Source organism: Ictidomys tridecemlineatus, chromosome 12 (assembly GCF_052094955.1).
Source record: "Ictidomys tridecemlineatus isolate mIctTri1 chromosome 12, mIctTri1.hap1, whole genome shotgun sequence".
In the NCBI taxonomy this organism is placed as follows: Eukaryota; Metazoa; Chordata; class Mammalia; order Rodentia; family Sciuridae; genus Ictidomys; species Ictidomys tridecemlineatus.
This window is the reverse complement of record NC_135488.1, coordinates 1,392,269-1,409,497: the sequence shown is the minus strand read 5'-3', so window position 1 is coordinate 1,409,497 and position 17,229 is coordinate 1,392,269. Positions and strand designations below refer to the sequence as shown.

Genomic DNA, 17,229 nt, shown 5'->3' with positions numbered 1-17,229 from the left:
CAGATGGGGGGCAGGCCGGTCCCAGCGCAGCCATTGCAGCAGCAAAGCACAGACAGCAGCAGGTAGCCCTGGGGCCAGGGCCTCCGGCCTGTTCTTCCTTCCGCTGCTTGCGGCCGGAGTGTGCTCAGTCTGGGCCTCAGTCTCTCATCACTCACACAGGAGGCCTGGCCAGGGCCTGCCTGACGAGGGACGCGGGTCCAGCCAGCTCGAGCCTCTTACCTCTGCCCTCAGCCATGGAAGGTGGCCGTCCCTGTTCCCAGAGCTGATGGGCAGGAAGATTCGGCTCCTCTGGAGGTCACTGCGTTTGTGCCCTCCCCCCCACCATGCGCAGCCCTGCCCCCAGCCACCTGCGTCTCAGATGCTGGAGGGGATGCGCTGCCCCCCCACTCCCCTCCCGCCCCCCAGCCATCTTTTCTTTCCTGTTTTCTGCGATATGTTAACATTCTGTGGCTGCCAGAGGCCTCTGACCACAGCTGGTGGCCCACACCCTTCTCTGAGCAGGCACAGAGAAGCAGGTGGGCTGGGATCTCCGGGTTGAGCGGAGGAGGCCTGCTCACCAGTCCCTGGGCCCTAGAGCCCAGGGCAGGACTGGAGGACACATAGGGACCTTTCCAAAATGCCCAAGTCCTCCTCTGCACCCAGCTCGGTGTTGCCTGTCCTTCCTTGGCCACCAAGGCTGAGGGACCAATGAAAGGTGGGCAACCTGCTGTCTCTCCCTTCCCAGGTGGCCCGAGGCCGGCAGTCCCTGGGGCTCAGCCCTCAAGAGCAAGAGCAGTGAAGTCACTCAGGCAGGAGGCGCTGGCCTCTGGGTGTCCCAGTGCTCTCTGTCCCCAGTCTGTACACCCACTGGTGGCTACAAATGTGCATCTCAGATGTAAAATGAGGACGTACAAATCACGTCCCTGTTGTTTCTCCTCAACTGAGCGTCAGTGTTCTCCTGTAAGTGGCTCTTGTCATAACAGGAGTCACTGCATCTTTAACCCAGGACTTTATTTTTACAACCGAGATATTTTCATAAAAAGGGCAGAGAGTGAGAGAAGAAATAAACAAGCCATGAGAGAGGAGACGTGAGCCTGAGAAACTCCCTTATAGAGGGGAAGGCCTCAGAGACCAACAGGGCTGCCTGGAGCCTTCGACATACCTGGCCTCCCACCATGAGGGCAGGGAGGACATCGACCTTGGCCTGGGAACGCACAGGAGGCCATCCCAACTCCATTCCATGAGCCCCAGGAGCCAATGTTACCACTCTGCCAGGAAAAGCAAGCGGCAGCCATGGTGGCTTACTGGGCCCCACCAAAGCCCAGGGTAGGGGAGGCAGGAGCCAGAAGAGGTGCCTTGGTGGTGTTGCTAAGTGCCCGGCCAGCTTGGTGGGGACCCGGGGCCTGGGGCCTCACAAGCTGCTCCCACATGTGAGGCCTGAAGAAAGAACTTGCTGTAGTTAAAAGCGGGCGGCTCGAGAGGGTGGTCATCGAAGCAAGAATGTCCCTCTCCCACTTGTGCGGACTATTGCTGACTGATATCTGTCTCCTCGTGTTGGTGCAGTCTGCTCACTTGTAAAACCTGAAACAGGAAGGGGTGAGACGCTCATGTTCAGCAGATGACAGACGTGGGCCGATTGCAGTAGCCAGGGCCATGGTTAGTGTGAGGATGTTCTTAGGGCACTGCTTGGTAATTCAACAAAACTTGAAAGCTCAAAGTCCCAAGGATCAGAACCCAGAGTACCCAGCCCAGGGCACCCCAGCTCCGAGGCCTCACTTCCTCTGGGGCCTCTACAAATGCACAGCGAGGGCCGGACACACTGCCTGACCGTGGCTCTTCCCACAGGTCGGGGCTGTGGGGCTGCAGGACGTGCGTCCAAGCTGCAGCTGGAGGATGGAACAGCTACTCTGTGAGGCCCAGGGACTCCTCACCATACCTGGATCACGACAGCAAGACCAAAAGCAGTTTGCAAGCTTTTTTTAGCCACAAACCCTTTTGTTCAGATGACGTCTTACAAGAACATGTAAACCCAGGCAGCAGATGAGAGCAGAGCTGTTTCAACTGAGGAGGGCGAGGTGGGCGCAGGGGCCCTGTGACCACTAACCCTCCCTCCCTCCGCTGGTGCTAGGAACCCTGGTTTGCCAAAGCATGAGATCCTGCCTCCAGCTCATCCAGAACTGATTTCAGGTCACTGGGGAACAAGTTAAAGCAAGAGAGTCTGGGGACAGATCACAGGGTGTGCCCAGAGCGGGGCTCTGTTCTTCTTAAGAGGCCGCCATGGGAGATGGGTGTAGGGACACACACCTGTAATCCCAGCAACTCTGGAGGCTGAGACAGGAGGGTCACAAGTTCAAGGCCAGCCTGGGCAGCTTAGAGAGATAAAGTAAAAAGGGCTGGTGTCACTCAGCAGTAGGGTGCTTGCCCGGCACCTGCCAGGCCCTGGGCTCCATCCGCAGCAGGAACAAAAATAAAAAACCCAGAACAAACAAAAACCAACACAAATCATGTGGGGCATTTTGAGCGGACTTCTTGCCGGAGGGCTGGCCTTTGGCAGATGCCCTCAAGTTATCATCCCTGAGGTTGACGGGTTTCTGAATCCGACCCCTGGGTGAAATCGCCCAGCATGAGACTCATTGCAAATCGCCAGAAAGACGTGGCTGGCTCAGGGACTTGGCGGCCTCCAGGGCCCTTTGACACACAGCCTGTCCTGGTACCAGGTGGGGTTACAGGCAGCAGAGGGGAGGCCAGCTCTGGGCAGGGAAGCAACTGTGGAGGGGAGGCCCGCCTCCCCTGATCTGCAGAGTGGGGTGATGGCCCTCCCCTCACACAGGCCCAGGTGAATGGAGCTGGGACAGAGCCTGGGCTCCCCAGCCCCCTAGGGTGCTCTGCCTGTAGGTTTGATGGGTGCAACCCACAGAGCTGAGAGCTAAGCACTCCCCCACCTGAAACACCCCGAGTGGTGTCTGTTCCTCTAGGTCACCCCTCTCTCCCCCCTGTTTGTGGCTCTCTGCAGGTGACAGCTGACTCTGCTCCCAGCTGCAGTGGAAGACTGTAAATGGGGCAGGGCCCAGCGTCCAGGGCCACATGGGCCTTCGGGGCCCTGTAAGGAGCCCCACACACTCACTGTTTTATGAAGCGAAGCCGGGTTCTCCTCTGCAGACCTGGAAGGGAGAGTAAGGAGACGGTCAGTGGAGGTTGTGGACCACTAGCACTGACCCAGAGGACCACAGGAGTACAGGGCTGGCCAACACCTCAGGCCACCTCTGTACCATGCTCTGCCTCCAGCCCCTAACACACCCGTGGCCCCTCATGCTCACTGAGAACCTGTCAGGTGGATGCTACAACTGACCCGTTACCCACAGGAGCTGAGGCACAGGTGAGGGGGCCACTGAGTGGCCTGCCCAGGGCCAGGCAGGTGTCAGAGGACATGCAGGTCAGATGGGAGAGATGGCACCAGACTTCCTGGGGGGTGGGAAGGAAGCCGGAGCAAGCCCCTCGTGTTTGGTCTCCCCCTCATTACTTTGACCTCCGAAGCCCACTTAGAAACACCTGGGATATATTGATAAATAAACTGGGCAATTGCAGTTAATGAGACCAGTTTTTAAAATTTTTACTGATAAGGTCTTTAATCAGGAAAGTCTGCAGTCCCTGAGCTTCAGGGGGTTCTGAGAGCAGGGCACACAGACCCACTGCAGGGAGCAGCGATGGGCAGAAGAGGATCCACAAGACATCACACCTCCCCAGGGCTCAGTGACCTGTACAAGTTAAGGGCTGTGGTCCAGGCCTTGCTTCTAATGTGCCACCCTGCCTGTCTTACAGAAGCTCAGAGAGGGGCGGCCATGTGCCCAGGGCAGCACAGCTGGAGGAGGGCAGCCTGGGTCCCGCTTCCCCCCACCCTTAGTAGGAGCCTATGCTAGGTGGAGCCTGGGAGCCCAGAGGGACCAGGGGAGCAGCCTCCCAGAGAGGGAGGACTCAGGAGCATTACTCAAACCCCACCAGCGGTCTCTCCTGGGCCCTGGGCCCGAGCCCCCACAGCTCACGGGAGTCCCCACAGCTCACGGGAGTCCCCGCTTACTGAGCACATGTTGCCCACCAAGCACTCTGCGAGGGAGAGGCCAGGCCCAAGGCCAGTCATGGGTGAGGGTGGCAGCACTGGACTCAGAGCCAGGTCGGCCTCACTCCACAGGTGGCCGCCTCTGATGCAGCATGGCTGAGGCCAAGAAGGCCTCTGGCCGGGTGCTGCCCAGCAAGCCTGAGGCCTGGGTTCCCTCCCTAGTACCAGAACCACGGGGTGGGGGGACAAACAGGAGAAGGGTCACCTCGGAGTGCCACAGGGTCCCCGGGGCAAGTCCCCAGCAGGCCCTGCTCCCTCTGAGAAGAGACCACCCTAGAGCCACTGCAGACCCCAGTAGGCCCCCGGCCAGTAGAGGAAGGGACACTCACAGTATAGGTGGACGGCCACGCCCAGGGACACCAGCAGGATCAGGATGCCGGCCACCAGCAGGCTGAGGGTGACAATGCCACAGGGCAGACCTGGAGAGACACAGCCATGCTCAGCCCTGACTCCATGGGTAGGACATGGGAGGGAGGGAACCGGGGACCCAGCCCAGGCCCAGCCCAGGGCCACCCCAGGGCCACCCCAGGGCCCATCCTAGAAGCCTAGCCCAGGCCCAGCCCAGGGCCACACCAGGGCCCAGCTTAGGCCCACCCCTGGCCTACTGTGGGTCTCCTTCGAGGCCTGTTTGTGTGCACTTCAAACCTCTGAGGTAATTTTGTATAAAAATTTCATGTTTCACATCCAAATATTTTTTAAATTAATTAAACTCAGGAGGTCTCTGTGTTCCAAGGAGGTAGATAATTGTCATATATGGAAACGATGTTTTCACTGCATATTTTAAAAACCTTTGTTTGAATTTCATAAGAAATAGCCGACTGTACTTTCTTTGCACAGGTTTAAATGTGTGGTTAGGGTGCCCCTTGGCACCCTGGCTCCTTTGATAAGTTTGATTATCACCCTTGATAATTTGGTGGTCTTTCTTTTCACACTTATGCATACATGATTTCCATAGATATTTAAGTTTTTTTTTTTTTTTAATGCAGTGGATTCCACTGTACAGATTATTCTGCAAGGGCTTCGCCCTCTTCATCTGATCACACAGCATGTTCTTTTCCCCAGCAATTGATACGTGACTGTATGGATAGGCATGGATTATTAGCCATCAGTGTGCAACTGGACCATTTCCTGTGTTTTATAAGCAACCCTCGGAGAACATCCTGGTATGTTTCCTAATACGGATGTCTTCCTGAGCAGATACTGAAGATGGAAATTACTAAATCTTAGACTCCCTCCACCTTAATTTTTTTAGGGGTGGTGGGGATTGAACCCAGGGGCACTTTGACACTGAGCCACATCCCAGCCCTTTCTATTTTTCACTTTGAGACAGGATCTTGCTAAGTTGCTTAGGCCTCGCCAAGTTGCTGAGGCTGACTCTGAACTCCCAATCCTCCTGCCTCGGACTCCTGAGCCCTTGGGAGGTGGTGTGCATCGTGGTGTGCACTACCATGTCCACCTCATGTATGAATTTTCTTCTGTGAGCTGGCACTCTGTTCCTTTGCCCATTTTGCATATTATTTAAGTAACAGAGGTTGGGTTTGTTTGTTTTGTTTTTTTCTGTGCTGGGGATGGAACTCAGGACTTCAGGCATGCCAAAGAGCACTGTACCACTGAGCTATACACCCTGCCCAGGAGCAAAGCTTCCATTCTTAAAGTGATGCCCAAAACCCTTCTCCAATACCTGTCGGGACCTGTGGTTGGTCCCTCTAGTAGCTGAGGTCCAGAACTGAGGCCCAGGGGTGACGGGGCAAGGCTGCATATTTTGGGCTTGAGGTTAACAAAATTAGGAATCATCTTGGATGTCAGGGAGGAGGGAGTTTGTACTGAATGCAGCGTGCCAAGGGCAGACTAGCTGCAAGCCCTCATCTTGTGGGGAAGGAACGTTTTGAGGCTCATAAAACCAAGATTCAAAAAGGTTCAATCACAAACCTGAGGTTACCCAGCTTCTACGAGGCAGGACCAGGTGCAGATACCGGTCCTCCGAGTTCTCAAGCCCTGCCTGGCCCACCTGTGCTGCCCGAGCTTCTGGAAGGAAACCTGCCATCGCTGGGAGGGCACAGGCCAAGGCCAACGACAGGGACATGGAGGCTCCTGCACAGGCAACGGGCTGGAAGAGAGGCCCAGCTCTCTCCGGATTCCTGTCCGACTTCCATTCACCTTCTCCAGCTCCCCTCAATTTGATGAGCCTCAGAAATGTGGCTCTGGGTGGAAGCAGCCAAGTGTAAGACCAATGGAAGCATGCAGATTGTGCAGTTATGTTTAAATGAACTGCCAGGGGTGCAGACTGGGGAGGTGGAGAGGGACTTGTGGTTGCCGGTGGCTGCGATGGGAGGACACCAGCTCTGGACACGTGCAGGGTTTCACTGGGTCCTGAGGCCTCCTAAGGCTCAATGGTGGTGCACTATCCTGAGTCCCATGCTCCAAGAGTCCCCGAGTCCGCATGCTTAACGTGGATGCTATGGTTGGCAGACTACACCCCTGACGGTTTTCAGAAGTCCTGGAGGTGGCCTCAGGGCACCTGAGGATGGCTGCCTGGCAGCCTTCCCGTGGAGTGGTTGCTACACGCTGGAGCTGCTGTGCAGCTGGGGTCGTGGGCTGGCTGAGCCAGGGCCCCACTGGGTTGCTCCCTGTGTCCTGCTCCCTGTGTCCTGTTCTGTGGTAGTCTGCCTCAGGGCCTCAGGCCAAGTTGTCAGGGCTTGGTGCATGATGGACCCAGGCCACTCTGCCCCCCTTTGTATTCCAGAAGCTTTGCCCGTCTATGCAGGGGCTCTGATTTCCCTGAGCTGAGCCCAAGTCCTGTGGGTGCCCCTCCTCAGCCCCTGTCAGGCACTCTGTATGGTAACAAAAGCCACCCACCACAGAAGTCAGTCCCGTGGGGGTGGGGATGCTGTGGCTTGTCTCTGGGAAGTGGCAGATGGTACTTTCTGTTTGTCACCAGTTACTTTTAGGGTCTGAGGTCGGTAGTTTTCCAGAAACATGTTTGGACTGATGATCAAGAAAAGTGTGTGTGTGGACACATTGTGTGCATGTGCCACTTCAGCTATGGGGTATGGTGCTTACAGCATAGATGGGCTGTTCTGTCCACTGACTGACCAATAGACAGTGAGCCCATCCCATGTGTTAGGTCCTCAGTTAAGCATCAAAATGGGGAGAGGGGCTGGGGCGTGGCTCAGTGGTGCAATGCTTGCCTAGCACATGCGAGGCCTTGGGTTTGATCCTCAGCACCACGTGAAAACAAACAAATAAATAAAATAAAACTATTGTGTCCATCTACAACTAAAAAACAAAAAATAAATGGGGAGAGTTTTAAAACTTAAGGTGTTGCTGAGGGTGACATTGCCACAGAGCAGACCTGGAGAGACACAGCCATGCTCAGCCTTGACTCCATGGGTAGGACACGGGAGGGAGGGAGCCGGGGGCTGGTTTTGAGCCTGTGTGTTTTTGTTTTCTGTTGGTGCTGGGGATTGAACCTCTGAGCTACAATCCTTAGCCACATCCCCAGTCCTTTTCATTTTCTATTTTGAGACAGGGTCTTGCTAAGTTGCCCAGGCTGGCCTTGAACTTGTGACCCTCGTCCTTAGCCTCCCGAGCTGCTGGGATTATAGGAGGGTGCCACAGCGCCCGGCCTGGGTTGGGTTTTGTTGAACAGTCTTTCTGAGGCACAATCTGCATATCATAAAGTCCCCTGTTCCCAGTGCACAACATGGTGGCTCTTTCCATCTTGGTAGAATAATGTGACCATTACCGTATTCTCACTTTTGTCCCTACCCCCAGAAAGAAAGAAACCCTGCACCCTCAGGAATCGCTTCTCCACCTCTCTGTCACTCTCCTGCTGAGCTGCATCCTCGGGCCACTCCCCAGGTCACTCTCTAGCCCTCCCAGGGTGGCCGCTCGCCCGCCCTCTGTTCCTATGGAGTGCCACTTGCACAATTCATAGCAGGGCACCATGTAGCACGTGGCCTTCTGGGACTGGCCTCTTCCACTGTGTAGCAGTTCCAAGATCCAGCCAGGGCACCTATCGGCTCTTGGTTCTTTACGTGGCCGATGTGCTGCTGTAACAGAGGCCATACTTTATCACATTCATTAGCTGGTGGACATCTGGGTTGTTTCTGCTTTCAGCCAAAATGAACCATCGTGTGCAAGTGTTTTGGTGGTAGATTCTCTCTGGGGTCTGTCTGTGATGATTTGTGAGTCTGACCACTGGACAGGGAGCTGCTGTTGCTCAGTGTCCCTTCTGGACCCAGCTCAGGCTGGGGAATCAGGCTACAGAGTGGACACTTGGCAAGGGCTTAGAGGAAGAAGGAGGGGAGGAGGGAGGGGAGGAGGAGAGGAAGGTGGGAAGGAAGGAGGGGAGAATGCCTGCCTCCTTCTGAGGGTGCTGGGGATGGAGACTCACCCTTCTGGGCCGTCAGCTTAGGGCGCTGGCAGGTTCTTTTCTTGGGGACGGACTTACTGGTGGGCTTGGCAGTGGTAGGAAGAGCATCAACTACAGAAGGAAAGCAAGATACACCTGAATCAGATAAACAGCAAGTGGATGTAGAGACAAATTCAAAGCTGCCTACATCATAGGCACAAAAGTCCCTATGATAGTTCCCTGGGCTGCCACAGGGATTCAAGTGACAGAGCAAAAGAATTTTGATCCCTTTCTGGAATCTCAGATGTATCTGAGGCCCAGGAATGGGGACCAGCTTTGTGTCCTGCAGAGAGGGGCTCTGCAGCCCCCATACCCGAACAGATTCAACACCCTGGTCAGCCACTGTGAGACGGCCACCATGAGACGTGGGAAAGCCTGCATACTCTCTGAGCCTCAGCATCCCCACCTGCCACAATAACATGACTCCACCTCCTTCTCAGGGTCGCTGTGGCTGCAAAGTGTGCGAGGGCTGCCTGGCAGGAGGCCATGAGCTGCCGCTGGAGTCCCTAGGCCTTGGCAAAACCAGCCCTGGCCCCGGCCACCCCTGAGCCAGCAGAGAGGCTCATGGGAAGGGGCCACCCTGCTCCGGGACTGAGCCATACAGGGCGCCTGTCTAGGATTGCTCTCCTTCTCATCTGTCCTTGAAAGACTAAGGGGACCTGTAGTGTCCACTTCAACTTCAAAGGTGAACTCCAGCAATGGGGGCTGGAGGAGGCCTCGCAGGCCAGTGCTGGGCTGGGCCCCCGAGCACCACTGCCCTCCTTCCCCAGGCCAGTGTCCCCTGCTGCAGGGTTGGGAGAGGGCAGTGAGGCCACCCCCAGAGGGAAGGGAGACCCAGAGTTCTGCAGAACTGAGCGAGCCGTGAGTGAGCATGGCGGCCACCAGCCCTCGCCCCTCAATGAGGCCATCTTTTGGCAAAGTGGTAAGATGGAGAAGAGGGAAGCAAGCTGAGCCAGGGGAGCAAGGAGGGGTGGCTGGCAATGGTCCCCATGGGTTGGCACCTTCCATACACAGAGAGGACACGGAGCCTCTCCTCCTGGGCCTCCTCCAGAAGGTGGAGGACGCGGCAGCTTTGCCTGCTCTATGGTGTTCCTGGGAAGAACTGGGGAAACTAGAACAGACTATCCTGAGCTCCCTGGCACTTCAGCCTGAGAGGACGGCCCCCACGAGCCTGGGCCTAGCGAGCAGCTGAGGAGGCCTTCGCTCAGAGGCTGTAACAGCTTGTGCAGACCAACCGGGGAGTCAGGATCTGAACCCAGAGCTTGGTTCCACCCCAACACTCCTCTTGTCACCACTCTGCTCCGGGCACCAACGTGTTCTGACAAAGGTGGAACACTTAGGCTGACCTGAGCCTTAGGTGACCTGAGGGTGCTGGAGACCACGGTAAGAGGATGAACAGCGGGCTCAGCGCTTGTGACCCGGGAGCTCCACTGGCCTGCAGGGAGCCCCTCAGCTGGAGCAGGAGCCCGGAGGGGATGGGGCTGGCACCACAGGCCTGGGCCTTGCTGGGGCTTGGGGCAGGGGTTTGTTCTGTTTTAATTCCTTCTTGCAGAGTCTCGTTCTCCTCGGCTGCTCTCTCTCTGGCCTTGGAAGGCGCAGGCCCTCTGAGCCCTGGGACACCTCGAGGCCTGGTGACGGGCCTCTCCACCACCCAGGCTTTTCTGACACACAGGACCTCAGCCACACAGGTGGGTGCTAGCTCTGCACACCTGGGCTCTGGGGAGCTTCGGGAGCTGTGGCCAGTCCTGGGAGGTGAGCAGTGACTTTGAAGCCAGGTGTGGGGGGTGGGGGTGAAGGTGGTGAGAGGTTTCTGGAAAACAGTGGCACTTACTCCACAGAGACTGGAGTCTCACGGTGGGGAGACGGGGGCTTTCAGAGCCAAGGCTGTAAACCAACCCCAACCCAACCCTCAAGCCGGGTTTCAACACTGTTCCCCAAGGAGGCCTTGCTTCTCGCCCAGAATCTGACCCCAGGCTGAGGACAGGCATTGCATCGCTCTGGCTTTTGTCTTCCTAACTCAGCCACTGTCCCCAGCTGTCCTGCACCTTCTTATGCTGAGCAGTGTGATTTCTGGGGTCCCCTAGTCCTGCTCTGTACCCCTGGTGGGTAGAAGCCATGGGAGGCCCGGCCACAGGATAAGCTGGGGAAGGGGCCACAGCTGGGTGCAAGCCTGAGGGAATGTCCACTTTCCTCTCCGCCAGCACAACAGCCCCTGGCCACGTGCGGCTGGGCGCGTGCGAGTCTGGGTGGACACGCCACAAGCATCAGTACACTCCGGCACTCAGTGTGAGCACGCTGTGAACTGCACAATGGCTGAGTAAAACGTCACGTAAAGTCTTCCACTTGTTTCTTTTTACACTTTAAAATCTGGCTGTTAAAATTTTAATTTACACCCGTAGCTTACAGTGTGCGGCCATTGTACACTGCCTTAACTCAGGGCATCGATGCTTCTCAAGCCTGAGGGGACACGAGGCTGCCAGCAGCCCCCAGAGCAGAGGAGGAAACTGAGGACAGGAGGGAGTGGCCTGCCCAAAGGCATGTGGCAGATTCACAGCACAGCTGGGCCTGGGGTCCAATTTCCTTCGTCCCTAAACTTCAAGTGCGGGCTTGAACCACAGGCCCCACAAAGAACATTTGGGGCATCTGCCTCTCCATTACCCAGACATACTTTTGCTGAGTGTATGCAGGTGATGGGAAGCTTCTTTCCCTGTCTGCACCGTTGGGATCCTGGGATTCACCAGGTGGGCCTGAAGGACAGCACTGCCCTGTCCCCATGAGAAGCATGGCCCCTGTCTCCTTCAGGCTCGTCTGACTCCAAGTAAGATGGGAGTGGTAAAATGCCCCCAGCTGGGTGGGTACAGCACTGAGTGACACCCCGTGGGAAATGCGGCGGGTGCCTGCCCTGGCTAGGCCTGCACGCGCCCTCTGTGATGCCCAGATCTCGGTCATGGCTGCAGAGTAGGCTCCCGGCTCCCGAGAGTGGCCAGCCCAGAGCGCCATTCTTACCCACACTCAGCCGAGTTCCCTTCCCGAAGGTCAGCTCAGGGGCCCCGACAGTCATGCAGAAGTAGACGCCACTGTCCGCAGGCCTCACGCTCGTGAGGTTGAGAAAGTGCCCGGTGGCATTTGAGAACGGAGTCAGCTTCTCCTTGGCCACTGCCTCTCCATATGTCGTCCCTTTTTGTGGATACCAGGAGGCCAGGAACTGGTACCAGCTGTGCTCACTGGGGGGCTGGGGCTGTCGCAGCCAGAAGACACGCACTTGGCTCGAGGAGGTTGTGGTCTTACAGGACAGCGTCACCACTTGGTGGGTCAGAGCCACCGTGAACCCAGGGGTCTGTTGGAAGGCAGAGCCACCGTGGAGAGCTACGAGAGACCAGGGGACAGAGACCATCAGCACATGTTCTGGCCACCATGTGAGGCCTTAGTCACACTGAGCCAGTGCCTGAGGGAAAGCCATGGAGAACCTGTCCAGAGACAGGGCCCAGGTGTGAATGTGATGGGTGCCTCTGCACTCAGAGCTCACACATCTCACCACCCAGGAGATCAGCTGCCAGGTATTTCCTGGGCCAAGCTTTACCATAGGTACAGGAGAGACCACGGCCAGTTGTGGGTAGCACATGGATATGTCTGGCCCTCAACCTGGCTTCAGGAGTTTAATCTCCATTGCATAGAGGAGAAAACTTGGCCATGAAGGTACTTGTCCAAAGTTACTTGCAAGTAGCTTTGGATTCAAACCACAGGATCCAAAGTCTGAGTCAAAGCTGGGGCCACTCTACGCTTAGGCCTCGGTAGCTCAAGCCACTTCAGGAGAGCCGGGAGAGACTGAGTGCCAGGCAGAGCCCATAGCTGGTCTGGACGAGCCGAGGATAGCCACCACTCTGGCCAAACAGCAGAAGGGGCTCACTGTCCCAGTTGCCACAGTTGTCCCCATCACTCCCAGCTCAGTGATCCACGGTCGCAGAACCCCATTCTGCGTGGAAGGCCGCACCCCAGGAGCAGAGCGGGTGTTCACGTGAGCCTCCCTGCAGGTGGGGCTTGTCCACCAGGAGCTAGAGGGGACCTCGAGGCTTGGCAGGAACCTGCCTCTGCTGTGGGCCACCTGTGGGACCAAGTCTAGGCCTGAGAAGCCGTGAGGGAGGTGGCTTCCCGCGGCTGTTTTGTAGCAGGGCCCAGCAGAATCAAAAGCCCCAACTTGTTTCCTTCCCCTTCTTCCCGGTGAGAGTTGTTCTCTCTGGACTTCCTACTGCTGAGAATGGGGACTGAAGAGCCACCCCTGGCCCAGGCAAGATGGCCTGTGATGACCTCTCTGGCTAGCACAGCCTTGCTCCATCCCCAAGCAACTGTCTCCTGGCCTTGGTTTCTAGGGGACCAGTGGGGACAGACTGGTTGCTTCTCCCAGTCCTGGCCAAACAGCCTCAGATCCCTCAGTGCCCTTCGACATGGCTCCCTCTCTCCTTATGTGGGTGAGTGGCTGAATCCAGCCGCTGGGAGCCGGGCAGGTTCCCTGGCTGGTGGCCACAGCTGTCCTGTTGGCCTGAGGGCCAGAAAGAAAGGAAAGGGCACCAAAGAACCATCTCAAGCTGCAGAGCCCTCCACGCAGGGAGACACTGTCCTCCTGTCCACAGCCCAGGAGCTGCTACGAACGACAAGTAAGACCTCAAGAAGGATCCCAATGGGTCCCCTTCACAGTCATTGCCAGGTCACACAGGTTCCCAACAGGCTGGGCAAGGAGCAGAGGGGGACCCTGCAGACCATGGCAAAGCACAGAGGACACAGACTGGGTGGGTAGAGGAGGCTGGGGTGTGAGCGTGTGTGCGTGGGGCATGCAGCAGGGCGTTGCCTGGACCAGGGTGCTCTTGCCCTACTCGTGGCTCAAGCCCAGTGTTCCCACAATGGCTTCTCCAGTACTGATGAGGTAGACCTGAACTTCCTGATGCTGTTCCCAGGCCACGCGAGCTTCTGCTGACATGCAGAATGAGATGGCACTTGGGGCCCAAGTGGCAGCAGGACCTCCTCTCTTCCCAGACACCAGGCCACCCGGCAGAGGTTCCTCACTGGAGAGTTAATAAGAATCAATAACGACAGTATTTCCTGAGCTGCGCCCGGGAGGGTGTGTGTGTTTCCTCATTTAACCCTCACTGGGTCCTGAGGATTAAAGGAGACCTGTTTTACATTCAGGCCCAGGGAGGGAAGGAACCGTTCAAGGTCACACAGCCTGGCAGATGGATCCAGATTGCCGGGGCCCCAGCACCTGCACTTGGAGCAGGTTTCACAGCATCTGAAATCTGCCCTCCTCTCCCAGATCTAGGTTATGTGCACAGTGGGGCAGCAAATGTTCCGCCACCCAAACCCTGGCCCAGAAAGCCCAGAAGAGCCTCCCTGGGCAGCGGGGGCCATTTCCCCTCCTGCGGAGGCACGCCCTGCTCCTGCTCTCTTGCTCTCTGGGCCATTTTCCTCTTGGCCTCTGGAGATTGAACCCCAGGCTCAGACAGAGCCCCCACTGGGCCGGACACAGAGCCAGCCCCCAAGCTGGTCTCATTGTGGCTCCCAGTAACCTACAGTTGTCCTTTCTCAGAGGCCTGTGAGGGTTCCAGAGCCACCAATGATCAGCGGAGTTCTGTGGCTTGGCCTGATCTGGGTTCTTGCTGTTTGGATATGGCTGAGCTCACCAGGTCAGAGCTTGGTGCTGTCAGGCCTTGTCCCCTGCTGGCAGAATGACAGCTTTGGGCTTTGGGGACCACAGGCTAGAGGGCAGTTTGGGGCGTGGGGGGCTTTCTTCCAAAAGGTAGTCTGGGGGGACTTAGCCAGAGGTGCCATCGTGATCCCAGTCTTCTGCCCACTCCAATCCGAGAGTCCTAACCCTGCTTCTTTGGGGAATCCCACCACACAGGACCCCACACCAAAGGGCAGCGGAGTGAGGGGACTAGAGAGGGCACTTCCCGGAAGTGATAAAAATGTATCCACAGGACCCTCAGCTCAGGGCAAGTGTGGGGTTCAAAGACCAGGCGACTCCTGGCTCCTTCCAGGGGCAAATCCCCGTGGGGACCGCGAGGACCTCTCTTTTTTCCCTGTACCCCTCTGTTCTTCTCCCTCCTCCCGTCCCTCCTCCTGGGTCCTCCCTTCTCCAGAGCGGCTCTCGGGTCCCGGGGTTACTGGGCTCCGAGGGACTTTCCTTCCCACTGGGGACCGAGCCTGCCAGCCGCCTCGACCCCGCCGAGTCCCGCCCAGTCCCGCCTGCGTCCCGCTTACCCGCCAGCTGTGCGGCCAGGAGCAGCCAGAGCCGCGGCTGCATGGTGTCGCCGCGGCACCGTCGGGCGGGCGGGCGGGTGGCGAAGCTGCTCGGCTCCGTCGCCGCGGGAGCCGGGGAGGCGGGGTGCGGGGCGGGGCCGGCACGAGAGGTGGACGGGGTCTCCGCCCTCGTCCCTGGAGGCCCAGGTTTCCACCGTCCTCCGCTTTTCGCTAAGGCGCTGACCCCGCTGACCTGTGCCAAGCAGTGTGAGCTTGAAGGTCTCCTGCCCCTGGGAGGTGCCCAGGGCATGGCGGTGACCCACTGTGTCAGCTGGAGAGGTTCGGAGAGGCCGGAATTCTCTAGGTCCTACAGGAGGGCTGCTGGGGCTGACTTAACTGGGGGACACTGCTTCACTTCTTTTCTGTTTGAGCAGTGGCGGAGGTGACCAGCCTGGTGACCAGGGTTCAGCTGGACCTGGAAGCAGGCAAGGCCATCCTGACTGTCATACAGGAAGATGAGGGAGGGAGAGGATTTGGGAGCTGGAACGCTGGAGGGGCCCCCAGCTCTGCCTGGGGTGGGGCTAGGTCAAACCTAGGCCCTGAGTCCCCAGGACTAGCTGATGGGGTGTGCCAGGACCCGCCCTGCCCCTGCACCCAGGGAGATCCAGCCTGGTGGGCACACTGTAGGACGACCTGGCTTGGGGGTGTTAGAGGTGGCAGGGCTGAGAGTGGGGAGGCTGTGCAGGGAGAGCTGGTGAGTGATGACCTACAGGGGAGAAGAGGGCTGGGAGGGCTGCAAGGAGGGGACTGCCGGCAGGATCACTGGACAGGCCTGTGAGGGACCAGGGGAAGAGCTTGCATATTCCAGAAAGGATGGCCTGTCCCTGGAGGGCTAAAGTAGGCAGTGGGTGGGGACATTGTCACCTTCCCAACCCACTCTTGCCCATTACTGGTGACCAGCATCACTGACCTAGGGACAGGGTTCAAAGTCTGGAAGGGAAGAAGAAAGGGGGTGCGTTCACTGAGTGTGGGCTTCTGACGGCTCACACCTCCCCTGTATTGTCGTGGCCCAGGAGCGGCTGCTGAGGCTTGGTGCACACAGAAGCCCAGGGAGACAGATGGTAGTACTTTGGGAAATTAAGGGGAGCCCGCTGGGTGCGGTGGCATACGTCTGTCATCCCAGCGGCTTGGGAGGCTGTGACAGGAGGATTGCAAGTTCAAAGCCAGCCTCAGCAACAGCGAGGCACTAAGCAACTCAGTGAGACCCTGTCTCTGAATAAAATGCAAAATAGGGTTGGGGTGTGGCTCAGTGGTTGAGTGCCTCTGAATTCAGTCTCTGGTACAAAAACATAAAATAAAATAAAATGGAGGGGAGCCAGAGGTGGTGGTGTGTGCTTGTAATCCCAGCAACTCCAGAGGCTGAGGCAGGAAGTTCTCGAGTTTGAGACCACCCTGGGAACTTACCAAGACCCTGTTTCAAAAGAAAATAAAGAACTGTAGAACTGGGGCAGTGTAGTTCAGTGGTAGAGCACCCTTGCATTCCCACCAACACTTGCTGCTTTCTGTTTTGTACCCATCCTTGTGGGTGTCAAGTGGCATCTCGTTGTGGTTTGGATTTGCATTTCCCCAGTCATTAAGGAGATTAGCTTCTTTGCATGTCCCTCTTGACCATTTGTATTTCTTCTTCATATGTCTATTTAAAACATTTGTTGCTTACTTCTGGGTGCAGTAGTGTACAACGGCAGTTCCAGCAACTCAGGAGGCTGAGGCAGGAGGACTGCAAGTTTGAGGCCAGCCTGGGAAATTTAGTGAGACTCTAAACAATTCAGCAAGACCCTGTCTCAAAATAAAACAGGCTAGGGGTGTGGCTCAGTGGTCAAGCTCCTCTGGGTTCAATTCCCAGTATATATACACACACATACACATACACATAAACATGCATGTTTGTATTTTATATGCTATTCTTTCTACCCTCTCTCTCTCATAGATTCCTGAAAAACAACTTTCTCACTGAATGACTAAGAGTCACTTCTTGTCCAGGTATTGGCAAGGATATGGTACTCCTGGATGCATTAGTCAAGGAAACACTTGCTCTCCTGATTAATTAAGTCTTAATGATTTACTTCTTAACAATTAGGCCTTAATGATTCGACTCCATCCCAAATCCCTGGCTCCCTCTGCACCCTCCAGTGGCTGTTCCAGGGCTGGACCTTGTCTGTTCCCCTCATCTGTAGGCCCAGGCTCTTTTTGTCTTGCCGTTCTCTACCCCTAACTCGAGGCTTCAGGGACTACTGTGCATAGGGAAGGGAGAAGAGTGGGTGGGTGGAGCCTTTCTCTGTCCACCCTTCCATGGCCAGGGCTCAGTCACCTGTAGGGGTGCTGTCAAGTGGAGCTGAGTTGGAAAGGGAGAGACCTAGGTCTGCACACGCCCAGTGAGGATCACACCACCAGCCATGCGTCTCACTGGGTTATTTTGGAGTCAGGTGAGATC

At 56.9% G+C, this 17,229-nt stretch overlaps 1 protein-coding gene across 1 annotated transcript; it reads right to left on the bottom strand.

The window, feature by feature from the left end:
• Positions 1 to 972: 972 nt before the first annotated feature.
• On the bottom strand, positions 973 to 15,866 carry Cd8b (CD8 subunit beta). Its single transcript, XM_005338433.5, has 6 exons — positions 14,760 to 15,866; positions 11,514 to 11,873; positions 8,490 to 8,579; positions 4,423 to 4,512; positions 3,104 to 3,140; positions 973 to 1,560 (listed from the first exon to the last, which is right to left on the bottom strand). The coding sequence occupies exons 1-6, from the start codon at positions 15,046 to 15,048 to the stop codon at positions 1,548 to 1,550; spliced, it is 879 nt and encodes a 292-aa protein (XP_005338490.2). The 5' UTR covers positions 15,049 to 15,866; the 3' UTR covers positions 973 to 1,547.
• Between the last annotated feature and the right edge of the window lie 1,363 nt (positions 15,867 to 17,229).